Source organism: Corvus moneduloides, chromosome 3 (genome assembly GCF_009650955.1).
Source record: "Corvus moneduloides isolate bCorMon1 chromosome 3, bCorMon1.pri, whole genome shotgun sequence".
NCBI classification, from domain to species: domain Eukaryota; kingdom Metazoa; phylum Chordata; class Aves; order Passeriformes; family Corvidae; genus Corvus; species Corvus moneduloides.
This window is the reverse complement of record NC_045478.1, coordinates 62,561,669-62,577,090: the sequence shown is the minus strand read 5'-3', so window position 1 is coordinate 62,577,090 and position 15,422 is coordinate 62,561,669. Positions and strand designations below refer to the sequence as shown.

At 41.0% G+C, this 15,422-nt stretch overlaps 1 protein-coding gene across 4 annotated transcripts in view; it reads left to right on the top strand.

Annotated features, from left to right (window-relative positions):
* The window catches only part of IPCEF1 (interaction protein for cytohesin exchange factors 1), an 83,992-nt gene that overhangs the window by 25,498 nt on the left and 43,072 nt on the right, over window positions 1–15,422 (top strand). For all 4 annotated transcript variants that reach the window (XM_032101904.1, XM_032101905.1, XM_032101906.1 and 1 more), the window contains exon 2: window positions 10,697–10,747. In XM_032101904.1, coding sequence (XP_031957795.1) covers window positions 10,724–10,747 — 24 coding nt within the window. In that variant the 5' untranslated portion in view covers window positions 10,697–10,723. The remainder of the gene's footprint in view (window positions 1–10,696; window positions 10,748–15,422) is intronic.

Sequence of the window (15,422 nt, the reverse complement as noted above, 5' to 3'; positions counted from 1 at the left end):
ACAGAATTATACTGTTATCCAAGCTGTCATTAGATAATGTCACTTTTACTGAAATCTCCTATTGTCTGGCCTTGACAAAAGTAATTTCACCACCTCATATCAATTCAGAAACTCACTGCAAGGATAGTTTTCTTACTCTGGTTCATTGATAAATCTCCCATCATATTTATTTATACTTCTGAACAGCATTAAACATACTGAGCCTGAATTCTCACTGTGAACTCCCTGGGATCCTTCACTGCCTGGGATCGATCCTTCACTGCCTGGGATCTCTCTCTTAGTTTTACAAGCATTTGAATGTATACTATCTCATTATTTTTCAAAGCCCTTGCTCTGGTGCTAACAAAAACCTTTGACAATGCGTGTACTCAGGCTTCAGGAGACCCAAAATATGATCCTGGTGGTTGTTGTCTCACTGTTATCTTGGACTCTGCCTGATTCCTGCCTACTTCCTCCTGCTGTAGCTTGTCTTAAACTGGAACCTGCCAAGAGCAGCTGTCTTTTCTTCCCTGTTCCTACAGTACACGTGGTCCATTGTAATGGAAGCAAGCCTACTGCAATCCCTGTTGCTAATACTTCAGAGAAGTTTCTTCAAAGATATTTTGTGTGGTAATGCTGTGAATCACTTTACATATTTCCCTGCTTTGTTACATTGTGCAGCTCTTTCGTTATCCTTGTTCTTTCTTGCAAGGTCTCAAGAGACTTCATGCTCTTATTCTGTGGTGCATCTAAGTCTACTAGGTTCTTCTAGGAGCAGCTTCTGGGTACATGCACCATCAAAATACCACACCAGCTGAGTCATATTAATTGTGCTTATTTTCTCTTAATCTAAAGCAAAAACAACCACTAGGCAATTCAGTTTGCCTTAAAGCTCTTTCATAGTTAATGTCTCAGCTAACACACAGTAATTTGCTTATTGCCTGAGCTTTCTGTAGCTCCCTAATACAGTCTTTAAATGATTTGTGTGAATCTTACAAAGTGCAAGGAGAAAGGAGGTGATGTCAAATAGTCAGATTTTCTCAGAAAGAAACAATGTGAAGATGTTTGTATTTAGTAAGATGCAGCATTTCCCAAATTGGTTGTTTAGCATGTCTCTACAGATAAGAGCAAAATAGGGAATTGGGAGGGAAGGGAAGAGGGCTGGAATTAAGAAACAGAAATTATCACTATTTACTTACTTACTTATTTATTTACTAGGAATTTAGTGTGCTGGAATTCCTTTTTTTCATCTGTGGTTTTCATATAGTGTCTCTACCTGGGGTCTTGTGGGTTGTGCCCAAGTGAGACCAGCACACTTAAAGCACTGCTGAGATGAAGAGTGAATCTGTATTCTAAATTGCCATGTAGTACACACCATTGCAGGGGTAAGCAAGACCCTCCAGCAGTTTTCTGTGTTCTGGATGTGCTGTCTGTGCCTGGAATGCACTTCATTTCCAGCAAAGATGTATTGTGAAGATAAAATCCTAGAAACACAGTGAATCAGGTCAATTTAACTCTGGTCTTGGGTTCCTAAACCCATGGAGAAGACTTGGTCTCGTACTGGTTTATTGCTGAGTCCGTAGAGCTTTCTCCAATTCCTCCACTTCAGTGATTTCTGATCAGATAGACTTTCAGGCAGTGGTTGTGTTCTGGCCTGTTTGTCTCCTGATGGAAACCTTGGTACAGCTTTAGAAACAGCTGCTCAGCATGTGGCACTAAGTTGCTCCTACTTTTGGGCCAAAATATAACTTTACTACATCAGATGATATTATATTTGGGTTCTGTATTGCTGCCTGTGGATGTGCAAGGACAGTGGGTGCTCAGTTAGAGTCCATAGCTGTCCTCTGCTGCTGCTTCCCCTTCTTTTACTTTCAAGGACGTGACAAAGTAGGAAAATATTGGTTGCACATGCAACACATTATGAAATGTGCTGAAAACTTGATTGACATCCAGTTTGAACAGCTGTTCAGTGTTCTGACCTGACAGCGTTCTATGGAGTTTTAGGCTTGGCTGCCTTGAATTTAGCATTTTCAGCATTCTTGCATCCTATTCCTGTAGTCAGCTCTTCTTCTCCTGCTAAGAACTGGGGCTTAAACTCTGGAGTGGCAGACATTTAAGAAAAAAACAACACAAGCATATTGAGTCCCCTGAAGTGGCTTGGAATAGCTTGCTTTTTTTTCCATCCTCATTGATCTCAATAAATCACAGATTGATGGTCAAAAGTCCACCCACTTTATGAGAAGTGGGCTTCTTGTGCCAACCTTCTTATGAACTTGGATGAATTTTGTATTATTACTTCATTTTTCATAAGTTACAAAATTGAAATTCAAGGACTTTAATATAATTTGGAAAATAAATATTACTTACTTACTTACATATTACTTACATACTTAACTTTAGAAATTATATTGTGGCTTAATTCCAGTTATTGGTATAAATTAGAGCTCTGCTGCAATGGGAAATACCAAGTGTGGGGTTGCTTTTTTCCAAGCATTTACCTCTCATTTATTCTTTTTACTACCATGGGGGTTCTGTCACCAATAAGAGGAAAAACTGAAGTAATAAGTTAAAATAATTTATTTAAAGAGAATCACAGAAATAAGAGTAACTATTGAGCCTGCAGATACTGAGATATACATTACCATTAAATAGGTGATAATACTAATTCTATATTGTCTTGATTCCTATTTTTTTATCACTGAGGAGTCAAGAATTTATTTTGACTATTTGCTTTTCCTCTACAAAACTTCAAAGATATGTCTATAAGAATTGTTAAAAAATGGAGGTGCTCTATCTTGGAATACCCTCTTCTAAATATAAAAGGATATAAACAGCTGGGAACTTTTTAGAAGAAAAACAGAGAAGAGAGAAAATCTCTCCTAAGAGACACGGATTAACGTTGTGTAGACTGTTTTGAGAACCATAGTATGGTGGAATATAAGGACAAAAGTTTGATGAAATAGAGCTTATCACATAAAGAAAAATCCAGATCTTCTGGGAAAACCTTGAAATTGTTCCTGTGAAAGAACAACTTCAGTTTTTAGTTCTATGTAAGTAGTTTTAACATATTGGTTTCTCCTTCAGAAAAAGGCTCACTGCTTTCCTTTGGGATTTTACTATAGTGAGGGCAACGCTACAGAAAAGGAGTACAGAAAAGTGTTCATTTCTGTGAGATTTGAGAAGCAAGTGTCTGATGTAGTCAGATCTGCATTTGCAGGAGTAGCAAATGCCATCTCTAATGATTTATTTCTTTGTGCAGATGTTCTGGCAAAGGCTATGGTGTTTAAGAAACAAGAATCAGTAAATCCCGAATGCCTAGAGGCACGGAAGGCTGAAGAACAGTACTGCAGCAATTGTTTACATGCAGCAAATATTTACAACCGGTCATAGGGGGTTTTTAAAGTTTTATTGCAGCTCTCAGGGCCAACGAGCTTGTTATGCCACCCACCTTAGACAAGACGCCCTTTTCACACTGGTGGGGGTCTGTCTTCTAGCAGATATTTCTTACTGTGCTCTTTTTGTGTGGTGAAGAGGCTTTTTCTCTTGCTTGTTGCAAATGTAAGTCAAAGTAAATATGGCTGGTAGCAGTTGAAGATGAGAACTAATGTGTTTAAAAGAACCCCAAATCTACTGCTGAAATAGTCTAGAAGCAGGCAAATCACAGATAATTAAACTGGATTTCAGGGCAAAGTGTTTCTAAGAGTACCTTCTCATCATACTTTTGATCCTAGAGGTGATTATTTTTGCCTCTCAGCAGTCCATATCTGGTCTAACTCAGACATACTGAGAACAGCACTTGGCTCCCAGTTGCCTGCTGAGCTCACTGGCCTGCCTGTCCTAGGTCTTGGAGAAATTCTATGCTATATATTAGCACACGAACTTGGATGTTGAATTGAGGAATGTGTACTGGCTAAATTTCTCTGGAGAAGCCATGATGGCAGCAGTCCAGTTTTCTCCGTTCTCTTGTTCCTGGGGAAATGCCTTTCAGCCACGGGAGAAAGGAGGTCACATGCAAATCTGTATGGCTCAGCAGACGACACTGTAGTGCAGAAGCAGTTCCACCCTCTGGTGAAACCTGCCAGGGCAGTTTGTCATTGCTATGCCTCTCCCTTGCCCTATTGCAGAGGTGGTGTTTGAGTGCAGTGCATGTATTTGCTGGGCTCTGATGTGTGGGAGGAAGATAAACTCTTCCTTGCTCCTGATCTTTTAATGAAGAACCAGACAGGACTCTCAAGACTTCAGTTTCTTGAGAAATTTTTGAATGTGGAGTGGAATTTTTGATGGAAGAAGCAGAAAGTCCCCCAGATATTTCGTACCTGTTTCATTCCTTGTAATTGTCAACATAATGATTCTGCTTTATTTTTTAAAATCTGTTCTCTTGAGATTTCCCTGGAAGTGTGAACGTTGTCCTTTTGCATAGTGCTGTTGATAAAACAAACATTGCCTTCGTGGAAGAAAGACTCACATCTGAGCTTCAGAGAGTGCAAACAGTACCAATTTTTTCTGGCCTTTTATTCTCATATGCAGGAGTCAAAAGCATGCTACTGTTATCCTGAAATATTACATTGCAATTGTGTTAGTTGTAATGGGACTGAATTTCCTTGTTACATCTCTTGTCAGGGTGGCAGCTCAGGAAATATTTCTCAGGTAACTGGGTTTTTTGGACAGAGGAGAAAACACCATCCACAGTGCCCTGGAGAGCACCTGTATACACAGAAAAGACTGGTTGGCTTCTGCTCCAGAGTTGGTTTCACTGCCTTAAATCAAATTACTGCTGCCCACAAGATGACTTCAGCAATGTTGTGGGTGGGGACTGATCCCCTCCAGGGGCAGCTTGGCAGTGCTGCAAGAAAGGCCATTCCCCACCTCAAGGATTCCTGCCTCCCAGCTGGGTTTTCATCCCAATGGCCACTGGATGGGAAAAAATAAAAATTCTCCAAAAGGAAAATGCCACAGTTGCTCTGGGCAAAGGACCCTGAAGTCAGTGGGTTCATGAAGTGGCACAGGGCAGAGTTGAAAGTTGGAGTGTGTCAAGCAGCCTAGCCGTGTCAGCTCTATCTGGCACAAATTTTTGTATTAGTCTTATTTTAGGAAATCTGATTCATTTTGGCAACAATTCCTTTTCTCTTTCTTTTTTTTCCTCTGAAACTTGTCCTCCAAACTCACATTTTTTTCAATTTTTACTTCCATTGGATGCATAAACCTGCTGCAATGCCATGACAGCAAAGGTTATTTAGAACAGCTTTCCAGTGAGGATGTTTCAGGTTCTTGTCACTGCAATGATCCAAATTTGCAAGTAGAGCAGCAGTTCTGTACCTTTGTGCTAGGGTGAGTCATGCCCTTGTTCTCTCTTTACGTGCTGGACCTTGCAGTGTACCCTCAAAACTGTCTTTGCTGAACAACTGACCTGAAAAAATAGAGGAATGATGGTTCCTCTCTCTTCATCTGTATCTTTTCACAAGAGACTTGCTTCAAGGGAAACACTTTAGATGGTTTTCTCAGGAGGGTCTACAGGCTTGTTGCCCTTTTTTCCCCCCCTTCCTTCCTTCTGTATTTCATCTTCTGGACCAGCAAAAACCTGTGCATCTTTGGAAGAGAGCAGAAGATCAGGGAAGTGCTTCTTTATCCCTGGAGGGTTTCCTTACCCCTTCAGTGCACTAACTCTTCCTCCATTTTAGAGCCAGCTTAACTTTGCCTGCTTTCATTGCCTGCCACAGCAAAAGCAAAAAGACAGCTAGGAGGCAGTAGGAATTGAAGCAATGTTTCTGCAAACTCTTCCTTGGCCTTCAAATATAGCAGCACTAGGAGTCAGTTCAACACTACAAGGAATTTGGAGCAGACACACTTCATTAAGCATGTCATTTTGTTTTCTCATTTTAGTCTGTGAGGCAGCTGGAGCACGTCTTCCTTCTGTTGAACCTCTTCTTTCTTTCCAGCCCCTCTCCTCCTGAAGGTAGGGAGCACTGACTCCTGCAACTGCTTGTTCAGAGCTGTCAGCACATATAACCTGCTGCCCTTGGGCTTCCCAGCTGGGCTGACAGGACCTGGCCATGATCCAAGCAGAGCGATGTCTCAGACCCTTTCTGTCTCCAACACAGGAGCAGTGAACTTTGTTCCAGTTTTTCCTGGCCTTCTCCCAAACAGAGTCAGAAGTCATCTTTTTGAATTGCTTTCACATGAGGGGATTGAGTAACTCCAAATGCATTTCAAAACAAACGGTATTATAAAATATAAAGGTATTAGATATGAAAAATTCAGTTTCTTGCTGCTAAGCCTGTGAAAAGAACCCTCTGATCTTTTCAAAGTGTAATGCTTATTCAAAAGGTTAAAGTTATCCATTGTGACCAAAGCTGCAGGTATTCTCTGACAATTATGACTATATTTTCATAGACTTGCTCTTTCTGATGCTAATGGTGAATCTGTAGTTTCATCTGGAATTGGAAACATGAAGTCATGGGGACCAAGGTGGGTGGGGCAACCTTATCCAGGATGGGACAGGTCCATGAACTTTTGTGAAAATGACTTTAATGTCTGTTTGTCACTGCCCTGAGGCAAAGCACCACCTTAATATCCATCTTCCCTGGTGAGCCTGCATGTGAGAGAAAATCTGCAGACCAAGAAACTCCTTGTACAAGTTAGGCAGTCAATTTAGATAGTTGATTAACCAGTTAAGTACCTGACTAGAGCTGGCTAATTGGTGGTTAATGGTAAGGTTCTGTCAGATTAAATTGATCTCTAGTAAGCCTAAGGACAATTATGAGCTTGCAATCACTGTGATAATTTTTCCCCTGCATTGTTGCAAGAACCCCAGTTAGAGGTAGTGTGATAATTTAGGACTATTATGTAAGGCTGTCTCCTTGCCACAGGACAGTGCTTCAAGCGCTGCTGTAAATTGGGGCAATGCTATTCCTAACGTCTGGTGAAATATGTGATTAAGTAATCACTGATTTTTGGGAAGAGAAATTTTGTAGCACTCTCACTAGTTTCATATTGCCTGTCAATTCATTGCACATTGAAGCCCAGATTGCTGCAGACAGCCAAATAGACAGAAAAGCATAGAGGTGACCAGTGTGGGAAATATAAACAGAAGACTCAAAGCTTATTTTCTGGGTTGTCTAGAGCCTTGGCTTGGTGCTTGGTAAAACAGAAATTTTCTTTTGGAGTATTCTGTGTCAATACCATCTGAACAGGAGCTTAGCTATGCACATTTTGGGTGCTTCTGCAGTACAAAGAGTCTGAGTCACATTGCATGTATCAAATATTTTGCTCAGAAGCAGGAAGGCATATGTCCACTCTGGATGTCATCAGAGAGATGCCTGGAAGGCATGTCTGGCAAGCTTATGCCATGATCATTGCAGATTGACATACTCACTGTAGCTTGTAATTGGTAAGAGACAGAATAAGGCCTTGTAGATTTTGATTTTCCCAAGAGGAATATTACTAATGAATTAAGATTGATTTTTGCAACTAGAGTCATTGGAACCTCAGTGTTTTCCTTTCTTTCCCCCTTTTTTCCACCCTTTCAGATTACATTTGACCTTCACAGAGATATTTCTATGTATTTCAGAAGAGATGATGAGTCAAACAGACTACCTCTATCTATGATTGCAAGATATTTCTGACAAAACACCCATCACGTTTCCACGTTTGTTGCATCAGCTATTGCTCACGTACCTACTTGTTTATTACTCTTCCTGAAAAAGCAAGAGTGAGGTGGGATCAGTAAAACTATGCGCATCGATACTTATAGTTCTATATTATAGTATAGTTGTTAAATCAAAATAAAAAAGCCCTCAAGAACTTGATTTAGAAATCTTTTAACTGAAGCCACATTTGACACTGTATTCAGTTCAGACTGAAATTATATCAGGTGGTTCAGGTAACTCTAAGAAAAGCCAAAGAAATATAGATAAGGTTTACAAACTGATAATGTATACCTATCCCCTTTGCTTTTCTTCAGTACATCCATTGCAGTTTAGCTTCCAGAAAATGAGAAATTCAAGTTTGTTTTATTGTTTCTGAAGCCATCTGAAGTGGGAGGGGATTTACCGTGTTTAATTTTTTCTCTTTGGTTTGTTCCACTATCCAATTTTAGCAAATTGAGCATCCACTACAGCAGACTGGTCCTGTTGCATATCTTCCATGTGGGTACCTTAATCTGTAGGCTGGAGGGTTTTCCTCGCCTTCTGTGCCTAGAATTTATCTTGTTGGAAATGGAGAGTTTTAGGAAGAGGGCTAGAATCACCCACCCACCTTTCAGGGTGACATCCCTCTTCAAATTCAATGACCACCTAAGTCACGACAAGGATATACACAGGTCTTCAGGCTGTAACATTGCACTGCTAGTGCTGTGAAATGGGCCAAGTCTTCTCCTGCTGCACCTATTCCAGCTAGGAGTCAGGACACCTGATGGTATGAATGGAAGGGTTGTCTTTTACAAACCTCTCACTGACTTGCAAAGCTCCTGAGCTCAGGTGTAGCCTTTGTGGGCTGGGAAGAAGCCCTTCCGTTGGCAAAGCTGCCAGCCCTGAGCATGCCCCTGGGCTGCCATGGTGTGACCACTGCCGCCACACAGAGGGAAAAGTGAGGGCACTGCCCATCAGGGGATGCCAAATGCAGCCTGTGCAAGGGGTTATCGAGGGGCAGAGGGCCATGGTTCCCAGAGACAGTCCCTGCAGAGTCATGCTGGACCATCCAGTAAGGTGGGTATTGATTGGCTCTATCTGACTGGCCACATTTATTCAGCTCCTTCTCTTAATTCCTCAGACTGTTTAGAAAGGAGAGATAGTTTTCCCACAGTGCACCTGCACAAAATTGAAAAGAATCACTTATTTCACTGTAGTGCAGAGATAAACAGGTTATGCCCTTCTGAAATGTTAGTTTTGCAACAGTTGAATACACTTGAGTGGATATAAGAATCCTAATGCCATTTCACAGAGTAACTAATCTCACTCAGGTTGGGTTTACTTAGGAGAAACAAACTCAGGTTAAGTGTCTAAGAGTTATTTCTGCAGTGACTCTGTGATTTTTAAAATATCTTTCATTACACAGGGAACAATAAATTATACTCTTTAACTAGAATGAGACAGGAGTCAATGCTGCTTTTGAACACTGTGTGCTGGCTCAAAGACTGCTTATCCAGTTTCTGGAAACTAAACAAAGGTTTGCATTAAAGTCACTGAGAAGGGTTAGCTGAAATCCATTTTAGCTCCTTTGGCACAAAGAACACAGGAGGAAACGTTGCCTTGCCAATTAACTAATGCTTCTCCTCTTGCTCCTGGTACTGTGTCTGATTTAAAGCTGTGCAGTTCCTCCCCAAACCCAAGGCACACATGAAATGAAGAAATGACAGGAAAAAGGCCACGTCACAATAATTACTGTGATATGGTCTGTTGTTCCCTTTCTTGCTTGCTCTGTATTTGAGGCTCAAAGTTAATTTGCTTGTATAACTCAAGGTGTTTCCTCTGCTTGTTTGTACTAGCTATGATTTCTAAACATCCTTGAAATTATTGGCCATAACATCTCTCCTCATCATGATATTACTCCAACTTGAGCTACTTATAGAAAGTGCTTCTTTCTACTTTTGAACAGAAACAGCTGGGATCCAGAAAAATACGTATTTGTTTGCCTTTCTATTTTTGGTTTGAAATTGCTGGAAGCCAGTAGGTGGGTTTTTATTTTCTTTTTTAAGATTTTATTTTCAAACTAAGGCAAATATTATGTATGAGGAGTGGCACATATCTTAAATAACTGGTTCTAGTAACAGGAAAAAGTTCTAGTTAGAAATTCTTCTGAAGTGTGGCTCTATTTCTGGAAATCCTTTCTTGCTTGCTTCAGCAGAGTCTTGCATCCTCTCCCATCTTCCTCAATGATTCTTTCACATGCAGAGGGATGAGTTTTATAGGAACTTTGCTGGCACCAAAACACTGGTATGTTTTCATTTGTCTTATACACTGCACCAACTCATCATCTGCCCATTCTACCACTCAAAGGAAAATCATCCAGGGAGCTGGCAAGTGCTTGTTTTAACCAAATGAAATCACCTGGTCTGCCACCTAAATGGATACCTACTAACCTGGTGTGTCTGTGGAAAATAGAATCTAGTGTCTGCTGTTGGACTGTGCAGATTTTGGTCTCCAGAAAGGAAAATTTCAATCCATGATAAAACAAGTAGTCCAGTATGAGGTTTCATCCCATTCAGGAGAACTAGAAGGTTACCTAAGTTTTAATCCCAGAAAATGTTGGGAATTACTCAACTAAAGAAGAAAGCCAAATCCTCCAGATTTCTTCCAGAGTAAAGACAAAACTGAACAAAAATAATCCACTCCCAGTTTTGTTTATTTATTCTCTCTGCATGTCCTCAAAAAACCCCCAAAACCCCCAGTCCCACCCAACTCTAAAACCCATCACAACCAAGAAAAAAGCAAACCTCTGGCCACACCCATGAGCTTTATTCTGTTTATTTCATAAAAATAAGCTTGGATAGTTTTGAGTTAATATTACTTACTGCTTGTTGATTTCTAAAAGAGTAAAATCAGTTCACATAACATAGGATTGTCTTTGGAAAAGGTTTTTTTTTTTAGGGGCTGGAAGAACTCGGAGGGTAGAGTTAGAAGGACAAAATGTTTTAAAGCATTTTTTTACTGTACTGCCAAGATTTATGTTAAATGAAAGCATAATACAGAGCTTAAGTACACAAAACTTTCTCTTTTTACAGCCTTTCCACTAAGCCTTGAAACCATTCATGGAAGCTGATGGCAATATTCTCGTAAGTATAACTGAAGTTATGCCAGAGTTATTGATCATCTGAAGAGGTCATATGTAGGGATTGTACCCTTGCAGTCATAGAAGACCATGGACAGCATAAAAGAATTGCACGTGTGAACAGCATCAGTATCCAAACAAGATCTTTCTTATGGGCCAGCCCAAGTGGTGAGGCTGTCCCAATTCTGCTCTAAGGATAGAATGAAGTCTACTGCATGTGCCTAGTGCCAGGGGTGCCCTCACTCCCAAGTCCTACCTCTCAATGGATGAGAAAACTGTAACATAAGATACATGAGCTTAGCAAAGGGTTTTCTTAGCCACACATCTGTCTAACCCTTAAGAAGATTAAAGACAATACAGCTCTCTAAAATATGACTGTTGATCACAGCTGCCTTTGGTGCCTTCTCACTCATGCATTTTGAGTCAAATTTCATGAGACATGAAGACTGTTTTTTCATATTAGCCCAATGGCCCTGCTTTTCCATGTAGACCTTTTTTTTTCTTTCCCCTGAAACAGCCTCATATACCTATTTCACCCCATTTTTTATTCCTGGGTAATTTGCAGGCTGCCCCTGACCCAGGACACCTGGAGCCTTTGACACAGCTCCCTCTGATTAGGAAGGGAGAAGAGCCCTTTAACCAGTGTTTGGGAGGCTCCTACCCTGACTGCAGCCAACAGAGCCATCAGTTTGTGCAGCAGGGTGTGAAGGAATGAAATAAGGGGCCTCCCTTGGAACAGTGGGGCTGTAACAGTCTTAGACACGGTGGTAAGAGGGCAGTTTCCCCAGAAAGTGCAGAAGCAGCTGTCCCTGCTAAGGCAGAGGCTTCCACACAGAGTGTCTGCAGCCCTTCAAGTCCCAGACTTCAGGGGGTGTCAGGGACCTCTCCCTGAGGCCAAGGGAGATGTCTCTTGGCCCTGCAGGAAGTCTTGAAGGAGCTGTGCTGGCAAGTGGAGGAGATTTGGAAGGAAGAGTGCAGACTGTGCAGCATCAGAGAAAGTGAAAGAGAGAGAGATGGGGTCTTCTCTGAGACACAACACTTGAAGACCATCAGTCCCCATCTGCAGAGGAGAAGCAGGCAGTGTCTACTCCCACTATCAAAGTAAGCAAAACCTCTGGAGAATTGGAAGGATGGAAGTTGATGACTTCTTGTATCAAGAGGAAGCTCTTGCCTCATCTAAGAACAGGCTGACTGTCCCCATAGTTGAAGAGGAGCCAGATGTGTGCCCTAGCAAAGACCTAGTTCACTCAACTGTAAACCATGCAGGTCTACCAGGAAGAAATTGTGAGACCCTGCAGTGGGTGACTCCCTGTTGTGAGGGACAGAGGACCCATCTGTAGGCCTGTCCAACCATCTAGAGATGTTTTCTGCCTGGGAGGGGCCAGGATACAGGATGCTGTGCAGAGACTGCCAAAGCCTGTCCAGCCTTCCGACTTCTATCCCCTGTTGTTATTCCATTTGAGAACAAGTGGTACCACCAGGGGAAACCAGTGTATGCTGGGGGCCATAGAGCTGGAAAGTAGCTTTGCAGAGAAGGACCTGGGAGTCTTGGTGGACATCATGAGCCAGCAACGTGCCTATGCGGCACAGAAGGTAAATGGTATCTTTGGCTGCATTAGACAAAGTATTGAGAGCAGGTCAAGGGAGGTCATAATTTATTCAGTGCTGCTGAGGCCACCCCTGGAATGATTCTCCATATAAGAGACACATGACATACTGAAGAGGCCTGATGGAGGGCCAGAAGAGTAATTAAGGGACTGTACATCTAAGATATGAGGAAAGACTCAGTGAACTGGGATGGTTTAACTTGGAGAACTGGCTCAGGGGGGCTCTTACCAATATGTTTAAATACCTGAAGGGAGGATGCAAAGAAGAGGATATGGTTTAATGGTGAACGTGGTGGTGGTGCTAAGTTGACGGTTGGACTTTATGATCTTACAGGTCTTTTCCAACCTTAATGATTCTATGATTCTTTTTAGTGGTGCCCAATGACAGGACTAGAAGTGATGGGCACAAACTTAAACACAGGAGGTTCCCTCTGAACATCAGAAAATCTTTTTTACTGTGAGGATGACGGGGTACTGTCACAGGTTGCCCAGAGAGAGACTCTGTGGAGTCTCTGTGCTTGGTGAAATGCAAAAGCTATCTGAAATGGTCCTGGAAAACCAGTTGCAGGTGAGGAGTGGACTTAGATGACCTCTTGAAGTCCCTTCAATCTTAATCATACTGTGATTCTGTGGAAAAATAGGACATCTAAATTGACAGAAGTCTCTGCTAAAGTTGTTGCTTCTCTCATATGTTTTTGTTCATCACTGGAGTCTGCCTGGCACAGAAGTGGCTGTGAACAGTGCACAGTTGAACAGAATCCTTTGCAACTCATTCATGGTGTGTTTGCCAAGTGAAGGAGTAATGGATAGCAAGTTTGAAGTCTGTGTTGTTCTGCAGGATCACTATCCCTTCCTGTTCAGTCCTTAGCAAACCAAAGCATACCAAAACAATTGAAACCTACACTCTATTGCCAGTCTTGCACAAAAGTGTGTGTTTTGCAGTTATCAAAGAGCTTTCTCGGAACTATTGCTCTCAGATCTTCCCTGGTAACAAGAAGAGATAGAAATACATCTGTCATTCTTGGTTTGTTTTTCAGTTGAACCTGTGATAATGAAATAAATCACTTTCCATCAGGAAACTGAAAATGATAGGAAAACATCCACCATTGTCAGAAGCAAAATCATGACATTTGGTTTAGTTTCAGATTGTTCCAGTGACTATGTCTGCTAGTTACAGTACATTCACCTCTGAATCTGCTGTTATACCCCTGGTTTTATTGGTAACAACTCTGCCTTCCACAGTTTTCTCTTTATTCTGCACAGGTAAGAATCTCTATAAGAGTGAAACTTTAAAGTATCTCTTAATCAACGCTCACCCAGGTTCACTGCAATAAAAGATTACTGACTTTTATAAAAGAGTTTTCAGTGACGGAAACTTTAATTTACTTCTTGAGTAAAGGTTTGCCACTGGAGACTTGCTAATGTGTTGTATTCACATGGAAAATTGAATCCAAACTGTGCTGGTGAGGCATTTATGAATTTTGTGGTAGATTCATTTAAATATAGGGTTTCTATTGGTTTGAGAGAAAAACAGTTTTACTGAAAACTGTTTGTTTATTTCATAGAATATCTATCTGACTCCAAACATTGTGCTTTGGAGAAAGAGGGGGTTTTTTTATTTGTTTATAGATCAACAAAATTTGAGAAGGCAATTTTGTGAATCATGCCAGATTTTATTGCTGCAGTTGGGGATTAGAGCTTTCTCTTGCACGGAGCAGAACACATATTTTTTTACAGGATGAAGCTGGGTTTCTGAACAGCACTAAAACACAACGAAAAATGCAGAATTCCAGGCTTAGTACTAATTTGTTGAAAATTTACCTCAGTTTTCAGGGATACTTGGAAAGATAACAAGAAATGTATCTTAATTTAAAAAATGTCATTCAGCAGTTATTTTGTTAGAGATTTACCACTAATTTTATCCAGGAAAACTAAATACAGTGCTGGGTGGGGAAACTGCTCTTCCTTCCACCATCAATTTCCCAACTCCTCCCACAATATATGAAGAAAAGAGGGTAGGTTCATGACCCCTATCAGCTTGCAGCAGGATACCATCATTGCCACAGATTAATACACGTAAATTTATAAATTTTTTTAGCTAGCCCAAGCTCTTACTTGGTAATCAGTTTTTGCCTCAGTCTGATAATAAAGTGGGCCCCAACAGATGACTTACATAATATGGGTATTAACTCTTCCTTGACAGATGAGCAATAGACCATGTTATTTTGCTTTAGATCGTCAACAAGGTTAGTGGAAAGATTACTTCCTCCTCAGTTGTGTAGAAAGAGCCACATCCTGTCTCAGTATTGCTCTTCTTGTTGTATGATTTTATGTTGGTTATGATGCCATGATGATTTTTTGCCTTTTCTTTTAAACCCCTTTTATACCTTTTTACAACTTCTGTATTCTTTAGTGCTTTTTGCCTACATTCTTGGACTTGTTTGTTAAGCTGAGAGACTAAACATTTTAGAAGCTTTGTAGCTAGGGATCAGTGTGCCCCAGACCCCAAGGTCCTCTCCAGAACACATTCTGTAAACCAAGATAGAACTATCCAGGGGAAGGCTCCTTGGGGAGGGGGGCTCATTGGAGTCTCTCATTGGGGAATTTTTGATAGATATGCTAATTAGTAAGACCTATAATGTCATACCAGATCTTTTGGGAGTGTGCATTGAGGTGCATTCAACCTAGACATGGTGCACCTAAAGATCTTTTAAATAAATACCAAGGTAAAATCCTTTTTTCCCTTTAACCATGTTTGCCTCTTGATTTTAAGACCAGGGAAAGGCATCAGTTAGAGATGAAATGACCCCAATATAGTATCATGGCAAAGATGTGATGTTGCTTTGCTACACAGTTTTTTGGGCCAGGAGACCTGATTAGTATTTGTTTTTCTTAATAGCATTTTGGATAGCTCTAAAGGAAAGTAACTAGTTTGTGTGACCCATTGATTCCCTGAGGCCATTTATTATTTCCATGTGTCCTAAATAGGGCAACACTTTCTCCTGAATGAAGACATGAAGGGTGGCCTATATAGGATGGGGAAATAGCAGAGCCTCTAATACAGCTGATGTG